This window comes from Abramis brama (assembly GCF_963993115.1).
Source record: "Abramis brama genome assembly, chromosome: 7".
NCBI classification, from domain to species: Eukaryota; Metazoa; Chordata; class Actinopteri; order Cypriniformes; family Leuciscidae; genus Abramis; species Abramis brama.
In genome coordinates this window covers 31,280,384-31,296,541 of record NC_139969.1, presented here as the reverse complement: position 1 = coordinate 31,296,541, position 16,158 = coordinate 31,280,384, and the positions used below count along the sequence as shown (strand labels likewise).

Sequence of the window (16,158 nt, the reverse complement as noted above, 5' to 3'; positions counted from 1 at the left end):
ATCTGAGAGTTACAATCCTCCATCACAGAGATGAGAGAAACAGTGTTTGAGATAACAATTTTACGTGCACTTCATAAATGTGGGGATAGATGAAAGCTTTTGTTCCAGTAATGTAAAATTACATCTCTGCTGGTGTTTGGCCAAAACAAACCAGAGATTCTACAATTTAAAGGAACATTCAGCTGTTTTATGGGACCAAAACTGAAAAGAACTTATCATTTAAAAAAAATAAAAATAATAATCTTCCAACAAATTTAAAAAGGTAAAATTGATTAAATATATTAAATGCATTATTAATATTATTATTGGTCCCCCTATCAAAAAAATAAAAAAATCTTCCAACAAATTATAAAAGGTGAAATTGATTTTTAAAGGGGGACTAATACTAATATTAATAGTACATTTAATATATTTATATTTGATGTATTATATATATTTTTGTATAATAATAATATTTAATAACTGTATGTAAGCTCAATCTAATTTTATTCACCAAGTCTTCTGAAGTCAAATAATAGCTTTGTGTGAGGAAAATAAAAATAACATTTTGTTGGTGTCATCTAATGCAGTTAGCTTGATAAGGTCATATTAAATAACATTTCTGCCTTGAATATTACAAGTGAATTATGATTATAAAAAGATTATATTATATAACGGGTTGGTTCACCTAAAAAAAAAGAAGGAAATTCTGTCATTATTTACTCAACCTCATATTGTTCCAAAACTGCATGACATTCTTTTTCTGCAACGAAGAAATAAATGTCAGCTGAAATGTCTTTTTTTTAGTCCATAGAATGCAATTTAGCGTTAATGTTGTTCTGTTCCCAATATTTTACAAAATATGTTCTACAGAAGAATGAAAGTCATACAGGTCTGGAATGACATGAAGGCAAGTAAAAGATGACCAAATTATTTTATTTTGGGGTGAACTCTTGTGAAAGAGAAGTACACTTTAGCATACTTTAAAAACAATAGTGCAAATTTAATGTAATGTAATCTGACATTTAACTACATGTTTTTTGCAATTAAATTAAAATGTACAGTTTAAATTTATATTAAATGCAATCAGTTGAACTTAATTTGACGTCTAAATAATACATACTCGGAATTTGTCCTCTGCATTTAACCCATCCAAGTTAGTGGTAGTACACACACACACACACACACACACACACACACCTGGAGCAGTGGGCAGCCATTTTTGCTGTGGCGCCTGGGGAGCGATTGGGGGTTATGTGCCTTACTCAAGGGCACCTCATTCATTTCCTGCTGGTATTGACAATCAAACCCTCAGCCTTCAGTTACCAGTCTGACTCTCTAACAATCAGGCCATGACACCAAGTCATCTTTCATTAGTATATTATCTGCAAGTACAGTTTGAAAGAACACATAATAAAACTTGAAAGACACTACAAGGGCAAATTCAATTCAGTTAAGTACACTTCTTTTTTATCAAGGGAATCCCTTTAAGTTCTTTTCAAAACATTTATTGTATTTTCTTGTAGACATCAGCACTGACTGGATGTAGGGTGCTTGTCTATTAAATTCCTCCCAGGACAAACGATGAAAAATCAACAAAAGTACTGGAGAAGCTAAAACAGCCTCACTGGAAATGAGTGTTTTCCGTTTCGACTTTATATTTGATCAAAAGAATAAAACAAGCCATTGACATTTATCTCTGAAGACTCAAGATGTTAACATCTGTCATCAACACAGTGGGAGTTTTATTCTTCTGAGGTTTGAAATTGAGATGCAAAGCACCATTTCTCATCCCCCTCTTTCCAAGCTATGAGCCCACACTGAGAGAGCAGGGCTCTCCATAAATTAGGAAGAGGTCTTGCTGGGAGATCGCAATGGCGAATGAGGTGATTTGGGATTTTTTTCATACTTCTCTGCTGTCACTCAGCTTTGCCTCCACAACACAACGGAGTGAGTTATCACAACAGCAGCGCTAATGCGGCCCTAATGCAGATGAGCTGCAGTCAGAGGTTTGCTGCATGAAAAGCCCTGCACTCTCAGAAAAAAAAGTACAAAAGCTGTCACCCTTTCAAAAGGTACGCTGTAAAAAAATAATCCGGTAAATTTACGGTAAAAAAAAATGGTAGCTGTGGTAGCCAAAAAATTACCATAAAAAAATACGGTAGCAACATTTTACCCTTTACAGACTTAAAGGTGCAGTGTGTGATGTTGAGGTTGCGAATTGCAACCAACAAAATTTACGGTGGCCGACATTGTCTGAGACAGCAGAGAGTAGCCAGTTAAGAAATTAGGTTTCTTTACAAATATAAAATAAGAAATTATACTTTATTATTCAGTAAAACGATATGTTTTTGTGAAATTATTGTTACTTTTTCATCATTGTGTCAATGTTTTATTCGCTGACTTTAGCTAACTTCCTTGCACGAAGAACAACATAAACGCGTTTGTCTGTTTAGGGCTACTGTAGAAACATGTTGGCGCATTTCAATGCAAGGGGACCCGCGGTGTATGTAGATAAATGTCTCATTCTAATGTAATAAAAACATAAACGATTCATTAAGGAAGGTCTTTATACACCACTGAAAACATAGTTATGTATATGATATTGCATTTCTATCAACAGATCCTCCTAAATATTACACAATGCACCTTTAACTTAAATTTACAGTAAAAATACGTATTTCATTATCTGATATGTTAATTTACTGATATATTGAAGTACTTACATCTGTGTTGTACTATTGTAATACAGTGACAACCACCAATCACAGTGGTGATGAGAGTCACATGATGAATCAAAGCTCATCACAAGCAGCTTTTCCACAAGCCGAGAAAGATAATATTACAGTTTTTTACAATCACTTTGTTACTATTTTCAGAACCTTGATGTCATTTTTCACAACTCTAGACACAAAACTCACAACCAATGATCAAAATGCACATTTTTCAAAACTCTAACCCTTTTCTCAATTGCTTGGATACAATACACATAAAACTTAGATCATTTGTTCATTCAACAACAGTCACCTGTTCAATATGACACAACTTAACATCAAAGTACTACTATATTGTAAGAGGTTAGCAAGCCTGGTTAGTACCTGGATGGGAGACTTGCTGCTGGAAGAGGTGTTAGTGAGGCCAGCAGGGGGTGCTCACTCTTGGTCTATGTGGGACCTAACGCCCCAGTGTAGTGATCGGGACACTATACTGTCAAAGAGCACCATCCTTCCAATGAGACGTTAAACTGAGGTCCTGACTCTCTTTAAAAATCTTTAAAAAAAAAGAGTAGGGGTGTAACCCCGGCATCCTGACCAAATTTGCCCCTTGGCCTCTGTCCATCATGGCCTCCTAATCATCCCCATATACTGATTGGCTTCATCACTGTCTCCTCTCCACCATTGAGCTGGTGTGTGGTGGGCGTTCTGGCCCAATATGGCTGCCGTCGCATCATCCAGGTGGATGCTGCACATTGGTGGTGATTGAGGATATGCCCCCTTCCATGTAAAGCGATTTGAGTACCCAGAAAAGCGCTATACAGTATATAAATGTAACAAATTATTATTATTATTATTTAAAATGTAGATGCAGAATATAACGCTTTAAATATGGACACAATTTAAGTTCATTTACAGTGTTTAGAGAAAACAGACAGAAAAAAAGTTTTACAAGATGGTTACCATTTTAAATTTTCCTCTTATTGAATTTGTGTTAGCCTATTTGTTGTTGCATGTGTTGTAGTTCCATTTGTAATATGTATGTAGAGTTCATTAAGATTTCTGATATTCAAATTTCATAAAATTTCATGTCAACATAACATGTTCTAGTTGTTTTGAACTTTACACATGCATTGAGTGAACTGATGAGTATTACTCATCATAGCCTATCTATGTGCTTTTGGGTCTGTTAAATATGCTGTGTTATATGTTTGCGTGATGTGTTAATAAATCATGTGTTTTTAAGATCCAGGATCATTTTTGATAAATTAGGGATGGGTCACATTACCTGAAAAGAAATTTGTCTGGAGTGCATGATCTCAAAATGTTTATTGGTATATACCTTGCAAATAACACATATCAACTGTATTCAAAATGAAATATTAAAGTCGGACCTTAAAGTTAACAAAAGTAATAAAAAGAAATAAACTAAATACATTTAACAAAAAGTGTCCCACCTTACCTGCTGCATTCACTCTACTAAAAGGGGATGTGAACATCGATGCCATAGAAGAATCATTCCCTCCGAAATTTTTACTTCTGCCTTCAAACACAATTAAATAACAGTCCAACTGCAAGTGTAATATAGGCTTGTAAGGCTTGGTACATCAGAGTCTGTAGAAATGGTTTCTTGAAAAAGAAGAACTGTCAGCTATTCACGTATGTGAGATGAATATCTGCTATAAGAAGTGGTGTCAAGCATGAACGTCAAGTGGAATTGTACACTAAGAATTAATGAGTCACAAATGAGCCACCAAATGAAGAAAAGAGAAATCTATAGCAGTACTTCTTTTAATAAACACAAAACAATGGCGGTAATCTACATTGGAGAACACATTGTGCATTGCAAGACAAAGAACTGAATACACTGAGTGCTATATATAAACAGGCAAACAAAGGGAGCTAAATGAAACACAGGTGAACTTAATTAGTGACAGACTATCATGGTTAACTTGTAGCTCAACGTGAGTTCCTAAAAGAGCAGCCAAAAGTGTGATTGCAAAGGAACATTCTCTCAACCCCAGGTCAGGACTGCACACGGATTAAGCGTTGTAGTATTTTTGTGACTGCAATATTCAGGCTCCACACGGCTTGAGGATAACTTTTCAGCTATACGGTAATGCACCTTTGCTGTTTTAGGCTTGTGGTTTTTTCTCCATTCCATTTTCTCCATCAACTGACTTGATTTAGTACAACTAAAAAAAGTTAGTTTACGCAAAAGTATAGATATTGTCTTTTATTTTACCTGTCCTTGTGAAAAATATCAGAAAATATTAACTTTATATTTAATATTGAATAACATGTAGGCTACAACATATCAGATTAAGTGTACTTCTTTAAAGCACGACAAAAAGATTTTTAAAACCTAATGTACTTTAAAGTAAAACTTAGTTTGACTTTTTTTTTTTTTTTCACAAGGGTACATCGCAATTAAAAAATGACAGAGTTTTCCAGACAGCAACATAGTGTCTGCCCAGATCCGGCCCACATCTGGTACACATGGATTACAAACGGCCCAGATGTGGGCCGGATCTGGGCCGACGCTATGTTGCTGTCTGGGTTCTTATGTGGTTTTCCGTTCCAAACTAATCTGGTTGTGCTATTTTACCTAATGCAACTTCCATTCTCAAAGCTCCCTGCAACAAAGCTTTGACCTTTTATCAAAAATATTACATTCTTAAACCAAACGGCATTATTTCACTGAATCCACTCTTCATTGTAGGCTTTAAAGATCAACATGGAGAAAATCATCCTAATATTCCCTCTGATATTGCTGGTGCTGCATATACAAGGAGGAGAGTTCTCCAAACATCAAGTTTGTTTGCCTGCCGAAGCTCCACAGCCAGAAGTCGTGGAGTTCGACAACACAATCTATGCCACTTGTGAAGTAACTCCCAGCCCCAATTTGCCACGTAACCAGCCAAAGATCTTTGGGCAAATCCTCTTCAAGCAGCTCTTCCCCAATGGAGATTTAGAAGTGAAAATCAACCTCCGTGGTTTGCCTGCCAATGATCATCAAGAGCGTGCCATGCACATCCATCAGTATGGAGACCTCAGTCAAGGCAGCAGCACTGTTGGTCCTCATTATAATCCAAACGGCGTTGACCACCCTCATCATCCTGGAGACCTGGGCAACTTTGCTTCCGAGAAAGGAGTTATAAGGCAGTTCCTGACGCTTCCAGACGCCAAGCTCTTTGGGCCTTATTCCATTCTGGGGCGTGCGGTGGTGGTTCATGAGAAGGAGGATGATCTGGGAATGGGTTCAGATGAGGAGAGTAAACTCAGTGGGAATGCTGGACCGATAATTGCTCTCGGTGTGATTGGTATTACTACTCCAAGTCTGTGGCAGAAGACTGAAGTGCTCCCCAAGAAAAGCTGTGGAGGAAGCAACTGAGTCAAAGATGAGGGAGTTGGATATGGTGGAAGGGCAGACTCAAATAGGATGATGATGATTTTCCTTGCGTATTCTTTGTATGTGTCCTACATTAAAGTATATTTCATAACCTGAACATTCCCATGTTTTTTTCTTTTTTTTTCTTGGTCTTTTCAGAGGCTTTTTGGCCATAGCTTCCAATAGTAAATGCACTCTTAAAAATAAATGTAGGGTGAATGCAGGCAAAGTGGGCCGTTTAGTTTGATTTCCTGTGCTCAATGGGTTAATGCTTTAAGACCATGACAATGGCCTTTAATTAAAGATACACTATTTCTTTAAATGATAAAATGCTTTTGGTTGATGTAATATGACACTGGAGGGTGTGGCTACATCTCAAGGGAGGACACCCTTAATGTTGAAGGTAGACCTAACCTCTGACATAAGATTTTATTTTCTAAATTATAAGGTTTCTCGCTAAATGTCAACAAATGGGTATATTATTCTGACAGTTTGTTACTACAGTTAACAGGGAATCAAAATGCAAAAAAATGTAATGATTTTAAAATGTGTTGGTTTTCTTGTAAGGTGTTTAAAGCTACAATATGTAAGGTTTTTGTAATAAAATAACCAAAAGTCACTTGCAAAGTGTGATATATTTCCTGCAGTTGTGTACTTCCAGTATCCCAAAAGTTCCCAAAGATTTTTAATTTCAGAGAAATTCCAATTTTAAATAATGGCTCGTCCATGTTCACTTGTCGCCTGTCAATGACGTAATATCAGTAGAATGAAATGTCCTCAGCACTTTCAGAGTTCCTTTTATTTGTACCCGTAGGTAAATTAAGTTCCAGAGAACAAGTTTAGGCAGTTTCTCAAACATATAAACGATAAAACAACATACAAACAAAAACAAGACATTGAAATCACACTAAAACAATTTACTCCATCTTAGTACTATTCATAAAATTAATCGCTACTGGAACAAAGCTGTTTTTGTATCGTTTGGTTGTACACCGCAGTACTCTGAACCGTCGATTGGACGGCAGACACTGGAACTCATGATGCAGCTGATCGCTCAGAATTGAAGTACCCAAGCGCTGTACCTGCCTGGTATACAGCGAGGCTGGGTTCAGTAATGGTTCGCCAATCAACCTACTGGACCATTTCACGATCTGGTTGATAGAGTTCCGGTTCTTTAAAGTCAAGTTCCCGTACCAAGATACCAGTGAAAAAGAAAGTACGGTTTCTATAAAAGCACGATAAAACATACTCAACAGAGTTTTCTCAATTTGAAATTTACACAGTTTCCTTAAAAAGAACAGACGTTGATGCCCCTTTTTACACACCGTTTCACAGTTGGCTTCAAAATTCAACTTTGAATCAATGATTGTCCCAAGATATTTGTAAGACTGCACACACTCCACTGTTTCACCATTAATGCACGTGACTTCATGCATACAGACATTCTTTCTGAAATCAATAACCATATCTTTGGTCTTCAGTATATTTAAACGAAGGTGAGACTCCTCACACCACTCAACAAAGTCATTAATAATAGGTCCATGACTATTCTCATTATTTTGAAGCAAACTGACAATTACAGTATCGTCTGCGTACTTCAAAACAACACGATTTTCCAAATGACTTTGGCACATATTTGTGTAAAGAATAAACAGTAATGGAGAAAGTACACATCCTTGTGGTGAACCAGTGGAGGAAGTAACCTGTGCAGAAATTGTGTTATTTATTTTCACTCTTTGTGTTCTCTCAGTTAAAAAATCTAAAATCCATCCGACTAAATTATTACTCAGTTTGAACTGTTCTAAAAGTCTACTTACTAGAATGTGAGGTTGTATTGTATTAAACGCAGAGGAAAAATCTACAAATAGAAGCCTTGCATGAGACCCCTTCCCCTCCAGATGTTTCAAAAGCAGATGTATCAAGGTGACCGTTGCATCCTCTACACCTCTTTTTGATCTATAAGCAAACTGCATTGGGTCTAATAAACACTCAGTCGTCTTTAATATTTCAGATCTCACAAATCTCTCAAAAATTTTCATTAAAATAGATGTAAGAGCCACTGGTCTTAAATCATTTAATGTCTTTGGACAACTAGCTTTCGGAACTGGGACAATCATTGCATCCTTCCACACCTTTGGAACATGCTGTACTCTCAAGGACTCATTAAAAATATACTGAAATACAGGACTCAACTCTTTTGCACAAGACTTGAGTACCCGGCCACAGATATTATCAGGCCCATAACTCTTATTTACTTTAACTGAAGAAAAGGCCCTTTCGACCTCCTTTTGGTCTATACAAAAATGCTGGCTATCCTCAAGTTTGTGACGCAAATCCTGGAGTTCCTCACTAAAAACAGATGTATCAAAACGATTATAAAACATATTCAAGGCATTTGCAAATTCAAATTTCGAATTGTATCCATCCAAGATGACATCATTATTGTTCTTTGAACTACCATAACCTAATATAGCTTTCATACTGGACCAGGCTGAACCCAATTTATTATCAGCCATCTGACTCTCTAATCGCACTTTATAATTATTTTTTGCCTTTAAGATTTCTACTTTCAACCCCCTAGTGGCTGCTTGTTTATGTAAATCAGTAAATGCATCTGATTTAAAGACCCGTCTCTTATATTCTATACTGGATTTAACAGATTTGGTCAACCATGGTTTGTTATTTGGGTAGATTTTGACTGTCTTACTAGGGATTATCATCTCTCTACAAAAAGAAACATAGGAACAGGTTATATCAGTAAGTTCATCCAAGTCGTCACCACAGCTTTCTCTAAACATATTCCAGTCCGTGCAATCATAACACTCTTGTAAACAGAGCACGGAGTCCTCAGTCCACACCTTTACATCCTTAGTTTGCACCTTCTCTCTCCTTAAGACAGTCTTATAGGTGGGCAGTAAAAACACACAGTTGTGATCAGCCGAGCCCAAAGGAGGTAATGGAAGTGATTTGAAGGCATCCTTTACTGTTCCATAACACAGATCAAGTGTTTTGTTCCGTCTGGTTGGACAAGTGACGTATTGATAGTAATGTGGAAGTGCTTTTTTCAGTGACACATGGTTAAAATCACCCAATAACAAACTCGGCACTTCCGGTGATATTGACTGTAGTTTTTGTACCACCTCAAAGATGGTACTAACGGCAGAGACGGCATCTGCCTTTGGATGGATATACACCACAGTCATAAAAATTTGTGGGAACTCACGAGGCAAGTAAAACGGGCGTAGTGATACTGTTAAGAGTTCGACATTCGGATTGCAAATCCGTTCTCGAACAGTCACAGCACTGCAATATTGTTTGTTAACATAGAAACATACCCCGCCGCCTTGTTTTTTCCCCGTCACCTCAGCATCACGATCCAAACGAAACGGGGTTCCAAATCCATCGATGCACAGGTCTGTGTCTGGATCCTGCTCATTGAGCCATGTCTCAGTAAAAGCCAGGATGCCACAGTTTTTAAAATCCTTCTGGAATCGGACATAGCCCTGTAGTTCATCCGTTTTATTTCTCAAGGACTGAACATTCCCCATAATCACCGAGGGCAGAGGAATCCGGGACAAACGCTGTTTCCTCAGGCGTAACTTTACACCACCTCGTTTTCCTCGCTTCCTTCTCCTTCCCCTCGGTTTTTCCGGTTTTTCGTATGGTTGTCGTCTCAAAATAAAGTCCGGAAGCTGTGGTATAAAATCCACCACGCACATTGGACGCATACCGTTTAACTGTAGCAGCACCTCTCTTGAGTAGTGCAACCGACTTTGCCCGTCGAAGTCACTTTAGACACAGTTGCTCCGTTGTGTTTAAAGAAGATTAAAGAAAATAGTCCAACGCCGTAGTACAACGAGCACACTCAGGCACTTAAGAGAGCAGCCAGAAAAATGGAGCGCAACTGAAAGAAAACAAAACTAGAGGTATTTCACATTTCATGGAAAGAGAGTTTGATTGCATACAGAGAGGCCTTAAAAGCTGCTAGATCTGCTTATTTTTCAACCCTATTAGAAGAACATAAACAAAACCCTAGGTATTTATTTGAAACAGTGGCTAAACTAACGAAAAAGAAAGCTTCAAGCCAAGAAATTTCCAAGCAACACAGCAGCAATGACTTTATGAACTTCTTCACTTATAAGATTGATAATATCAGGGACAAAATTATAACTATGCAACCGTCTACTACAGTATCACATCAGGGAGTGCATTGTAGTCTCCCTAAGGAAAAAATCGATTCATTTATTGCTATAGGAGAGGAAGAATTCGCTAAACTCATTAAATCATCTAAACCGACAACATGTATGTTAGACCCTATACCGACTAAGCTACTGAAAGAGATGCTTCCAGAGGTCATAGATCCTCTTCTTCTTACTATCATTAATTCATCTTTTTCTCTACGTACCAAAAACCTTTAAGCTGGCTATGATTAAACCGCTTGTTAAAGAAACGCAACTTGACCCTACAAAATTAGTCAATTACAGGCCGATCTCGAATCTACCCTTTGTGTCAAAGATACTAGAAAAGGCAGTATCTTCACAACTATGTTCCTTTTTATAAAGAAATGATATCTGCGAGGATTTTCAGTCAGGATTTAGACCGTACCATAGTACCGAGACAGCTCTCATTAGAGTCACAAATGATTTGCTCTTATCATCCGATCGTGGTTGTATCTCTCTATTAGTGTTACTCGATCTTAGTGCTGCATTTGACACTATTGACCACAACATTCTTTTAAATAGACTTGAAAATGATGTTGGCATTAGTGGAATTGCATTAGCATGGTTTAAATCATACTTATCTGACCGGTATCAGTTTGTAGTATCACGGCCGGCTCGCAAGCCGCGACAAAGAAGGAGGTGACACGTTAAAGTGGTATGCAAAAAGGAATAACATTTATTAAGTAAAAGTAATAAAGTAAGAAAATAGAATAAGACGACAACAAAATGGCACGAGGGGAGAGCGCGCCCCGTCACGACTGAAGGGAGCTGCTTTAGTTTGTAAATGGAGAGATGTCTTATCGATCACAAGTTCAGTATGGCATACCACAAGGCTCAGTACTAGGACCACTACTGTTCACTCTGTACATGCTACCATTAGGAGATATCATTAGGAAGCATGGAATTAGCTTTCACTGTTATGTCGATGATACTCAGCTCTATATTTCTTCACAACCTAACAAAAACTACCAATTCACAAAATTAACGGAATGCATAGCTGATATAAAAAATTGGATGACTAGTAATTTCCTACTACTAAATTCTGAAAAAACACAGATTCTAATTATTGGACAAAAAACTTCCTCACATAATAACCTAGAATACTGTTTAACACTTGATGGCTGCTCTGTTAAGTCTTCGTCGTTGGTTAGGATCCTGGGTGTGCTCTTTGATACCAATCTTTCATTTGAAAGTCACGTGTCTAGTATCTGTAAAACCACATTTTTCCATCTTAAAAATATATCTAAACTACGCCATATGCTCTCATTGACAAATGCGGAACAATTAGTTCATGCGTTCATGACCTCAAGGCTAGATTATTGTAATGCTCTACTGGGTGGTTGCCCTGCACGCTTAATAAACAAACTACAGCTGGTCCAAAACTCAGCAGCTCGAGTTCTTACCAGAACCAGGAAGAATGACCATATTAGCCCTGTTCTGTCAACACTGCATTGGCTCCCTATTAAACATCGTATACATTTAAAAATATTGCTGATTACTTACAAAGCACTAAATGGTTTAGCTCCGTAGTACTTGAGCGAGCTCTTAACGCATTATAGTCCTTCACGTCTATTGCGATCTCAAAATTCCGGCTATTTGATAATACCTAGAATATCAAAATCGACTGCTGGCGGTAGATCCTTCTCCTATTTGGCACCAAAACATTGGAACAGTCTTCCTACCATTGTCCGGGAAGCAGACACACTCTGTCAGTTCAAAGCTAGACTAAAAACACATCTCTTTGACCTAGCATACACATAACACATAGACATCTATAATTCAATGTTAGGCTGCATAGATCAGGTCAGCCGGAACCGGGAACACTTCCCATAAATCCTGATGTACTCGTTACATCATAAGAAGAATGGCATCTACGCTAATTTTAGTGTTTTTGTTTATCCTGAGGTTTTCCCGCAGCCTGCCGGATCCAGGCTGTATCCAGATCTGATGAAGGACCTGCGCCTGGACCCGATGTGCACGCCATCAGCATTCTCACAGGTTTTGCGTTTAAAGTCTGTGTAGAGTTTCCTGTTAAAACGGTGTCGTGTTAGCAGCCCCTAAGTTAATAACTAATGATCGTTGCAACGGAAGTGAATCAATCAAATTAACTTTAGCTGGAAAATAACTTTATTCAAGAACTGCTATAAAGCCAAAACAATCTCTTTTACTTTAAACTATCCTTGTATCTCTGTAAAGCCGCTTTGGAACAATCTACATTGTTAAAAGCGCTATATAAATGAAGATGACTTGACTTGACTTAAGCTGGCTATGATTAAACCGCTTGTTAAAAACCGCAACTTGATCCTACAGAATTAGTCAATTACCGGCCAATCTCGAATCTACCTTTTCTGTCAAAGATACTAGAAAAGGCAGTATCCTCACAACTATGTTCATTTTTAGAAAGAAATGATATCTGCAAGGATTTTCAGTCAGGATTTTAGAGCATACCATAGTACTGAGACTGCCCGTCAAGGAGGCCTGCTGAGGCCTACTACTTGACAGTGTAGTTTTCGTTGACAGATAAGCTGTTTACACAGCGCCTACAGTATCCTGGTACCTAACCACATTGCCCATGGCAGTGTACTCACCAAAAACACAAAACCCTTTAAGCAAGGGGAGTACAACATATGCAACCCGGCCTCAATGGAGGCCCCAGATTCAGGGTCCTACCATCTATACGCATGGGTGTCAGCTCATGGCAATGCTCTGGCTTCAAGGGAGCATACTTCGAAAACCAAAATGAAGTGAAGGTTAGAACTTTCCGTTCGACCCGAGCCATAGTGGTGTGAGGTAGAATGATACAGAGCTGAGAGTGGAGTACTCATAACTACCCTGTATCAACAGGGGAGTACCAACCACCTGCACCTGAGAATTTAACAGGGTGTGGGCCTGCCAGTGGCTCTAGAGGTGACAGAAATGTTTCTGCGCCCAGCCTAGGGGAGTGGGGCTTGCTTGCAAGCCAACCACCTTCAACCCATTGCTTGAGCAGTGGCTCAGTGAGCTGAGAGGAGCCTACTCTGGAGGCCCAAGTCCATATGCTAGCTCTGCACGGCAGGGTCTGGCAAACAAAAAAAACAATCTCTTCTCAGAGCAGAGAAAGATGGCCTAACCCTGCCCAAAAAGACCCATTGTACTGGGGAGGCCTTATTGGAGGCCTAACCCTAGGTCTTTATCAATCATGCCTCTACACCAACCTGCATTACTCTTCTCACCCTCAAATGCAGAGAAGGGGGCGGGCCTAGGCCGAACGACTCCCTATTGGGAGGAGGCTGTCAGCTAGGGATGCTAAAAACAGCCTAAACTCACATAGTGAAAGGCCAGAGGCAGAAATGCTTCAGCAGACCCCCTCCACTATCCCTAGTATAGCCTAGGCCAGCTATTGAGGCGGCCCTGGTGAGGACCAGCCTACAAGCATCTACCTAAGGCTCGGAGGAGCAACAGCCTCAAGGGAAAGATTTCTCCTATGAGAGGCTGCAAAAAAAATAATAATAATTGCTGGCCCTAATAATACCATACCTTACCTCATACCAGTGACATGACCCCATACCTCTACACAGGGAACAATGGTCTGTAGAGAAATACATTTTAGTGTCAGTTGCACACAAAATCAAGACCTACTCAGTTCACCTGCGGTGTGCAAAGTGCAGACTCACCACACAGTTCTCCATGAACCTGAGGTCTACTGTGCTCGCAAAAGCAGGCACATACTATCCCATTAAAATGCCAGGGACACAGTTTCATGCACAGATATTTTAGTTTCATTTTTTAAGTTAAGGTCAGGTTTGAACAAAGCAAATGAGAAACTAAAGAAAAAAAAATTAATTGAGGTTGTTTATTATTATTTAAATAGTTAAGTTTTGTTCCAATGATTCCCGCATAAAGTAGCTAATTGGTTCAAATCACTTACTGAGACAATCGCTGTCATAAAATACATTTGTCTGTTAACAATGAGTTGACAGTTTGACCGTTCTTGATCTGAGGTGAATTGTTGCTTTCAGTATACGGCTATAATATACGTGTACACAAAATGATATTCAAACTCACACAGACGCTTTTAACATTAAATAGGCTAAAGCACATAAACGCTACCTGAGATTACTTTCTGTTGTTGTTCCAGCCGCGACGTAGCAGAAATAGAAACTGTTTCTAAAATAGAATCATCGTGTGTCGCCAATCATGGCTGGTTAGGACAAATACTCTGATTGGCCTGTCTGTTGTGATGCATTCATTATAAATTCATGCTGCTGTTTATGCTTCATTTGTTGTTCACCCATCTAGATTTAATTTTATATATGGGTCAAAATCACTATTAAGTGCCTTTGGTGTCCTCATCAGAATCATAATGCAAAATAATGAAATTCTGAGGTTTTATGATAAATCAACAAACATTTACACACATAGAAGTACAATGATAAATCTCTTGAAATGTGTTTTTCTTTGATTGGATGTATGACTTTGGCATGTCCCATACGCTGCTCAGCTAACTTCAGTGAGTGTAAGTGGTTAAATTACACAAAATTAAATACATTTTTTCTCAACAAGTTGTTTTTCAATTTGATCATTTATATGCTATTTTCATAATAATATTAAACATATACACATGTACGTTTAGTTTCATTGGGTTGGGGTGCCGTGAAAAAAAAAAACTTAAAAAAACCCCGCTACAACCATACTTACAAAACGTTTGGGAACCACTATAGAGGTATAGTGACAACTAAAAAGGCCAAAAATAGATCTGGCCTGCTTCACTCACAAATGTATGAGGAAGCTTCTGCCTCACTGTATACAGCTATCATTTCATCTTTTTTGGCACAGCATAAACTGAACTCCTCTCTCAACACTTCAGACGTGTTATGGGAGAACCACACGCTGATATGAATCTCCCAGTCTTGCGCCAAAGATTTGCATAAACTGTGATGGGTCACAAGTCTATCAGGCAGAATAGAGTGATTATGCTGAACTAATTCACACCCAGGGCTGCAGAACCGTGTCAGCTTTGAATAATCTTCTGCCTGATGCTTCTACAGATGAGTCAAGATAAACTTTATCCACCAATCAAATGATTTACTCGCTTGTTCAGGTAAGATACAGAAGTTTGTCAGAATATACAAACGGGCATCAAATCATCATGGCCCAATTTGAACTGTCAGTAATTCCATTCGAATTAATGAATTAGGCCTGGATTGTGCTGTTAACGGTACGCAGCTATGCTGCAATAGGCAATACGAATGTACAAATATTTGTCATGCCAATAAAGCAACTAAAACTGATTGCCATTCACTGATTATTTTATAATTGACATGTATAATTGCCTGTGTTGGACTCGCCATCTGTCCAGGGTGTTTCCCAGACACTGGGATAGACTCCAGCATATTGGCATATTGGTATACCTTCCAAATAACTTATTATATTAACTGAGTTTAAACAATTTCCTTCTGTGTACATAAACTACATGTTTAACAAAAAGTGTCCCACTTCACCTGAATTCACCCTAATTTATTTTAGTGATCTCGTATTATTTGAGGTAGGCTGTAGTCAGTTGTTAATTTTAACCTTAAATTAGGCTTTTCACCCAAAATTTTTAATTGTTTAATCGCTCTCATGTTGTTTGAAACCTGTATGGCTTTCTTTCTTCAGTGGAACACAAAAGATATTTTGAAAAATGTTTTTGTCCATGCAGAAGTCAGAACACTCAGACATTTTTGGGTGATCTATATCCCTTTAAATATACACTTATTTTTGATAAGGTTTTTGGTCTTCACTCATGTCAAATATATCTGGATTATTCTGTGATTTGATTGACGTCCTCAGGGCCAGTGACTCATTCGGGCCATTGTTCAGCCACATCTTCAAA

General features: G+C 38.3%; 1 protein-coding gene across 1 annotated transcript; it reads left to right on the top strand.

Moving 5' to 3' along the window:
- The first annotated feature begins 4,679 nt into the window (after window positions 1-4,679).
- Window positions 4,680-6,200, top strand: LOC311086485 (extracellular superoxide dismutase [Cu-Zn]-like). The gene is made up of 2 exons (XM_084119396.1): window positions 4,680-4,809; window positions 5,416-6,200. Exon 2 carries the CDS (start codon window positions 5,431-5,433, stop codon window positions 6,085-6,087), a length of 657 nt encoding a protein of 218 aa, XP_083975522.1. The 5' UTR covers window positions 4,680-4,809; window positions 5,416-5,430; the 3' UTR covers window positions 6,088-6,200.
- Window positions 6,201-16,158: the final 9,958 nt, after the last annotated feature.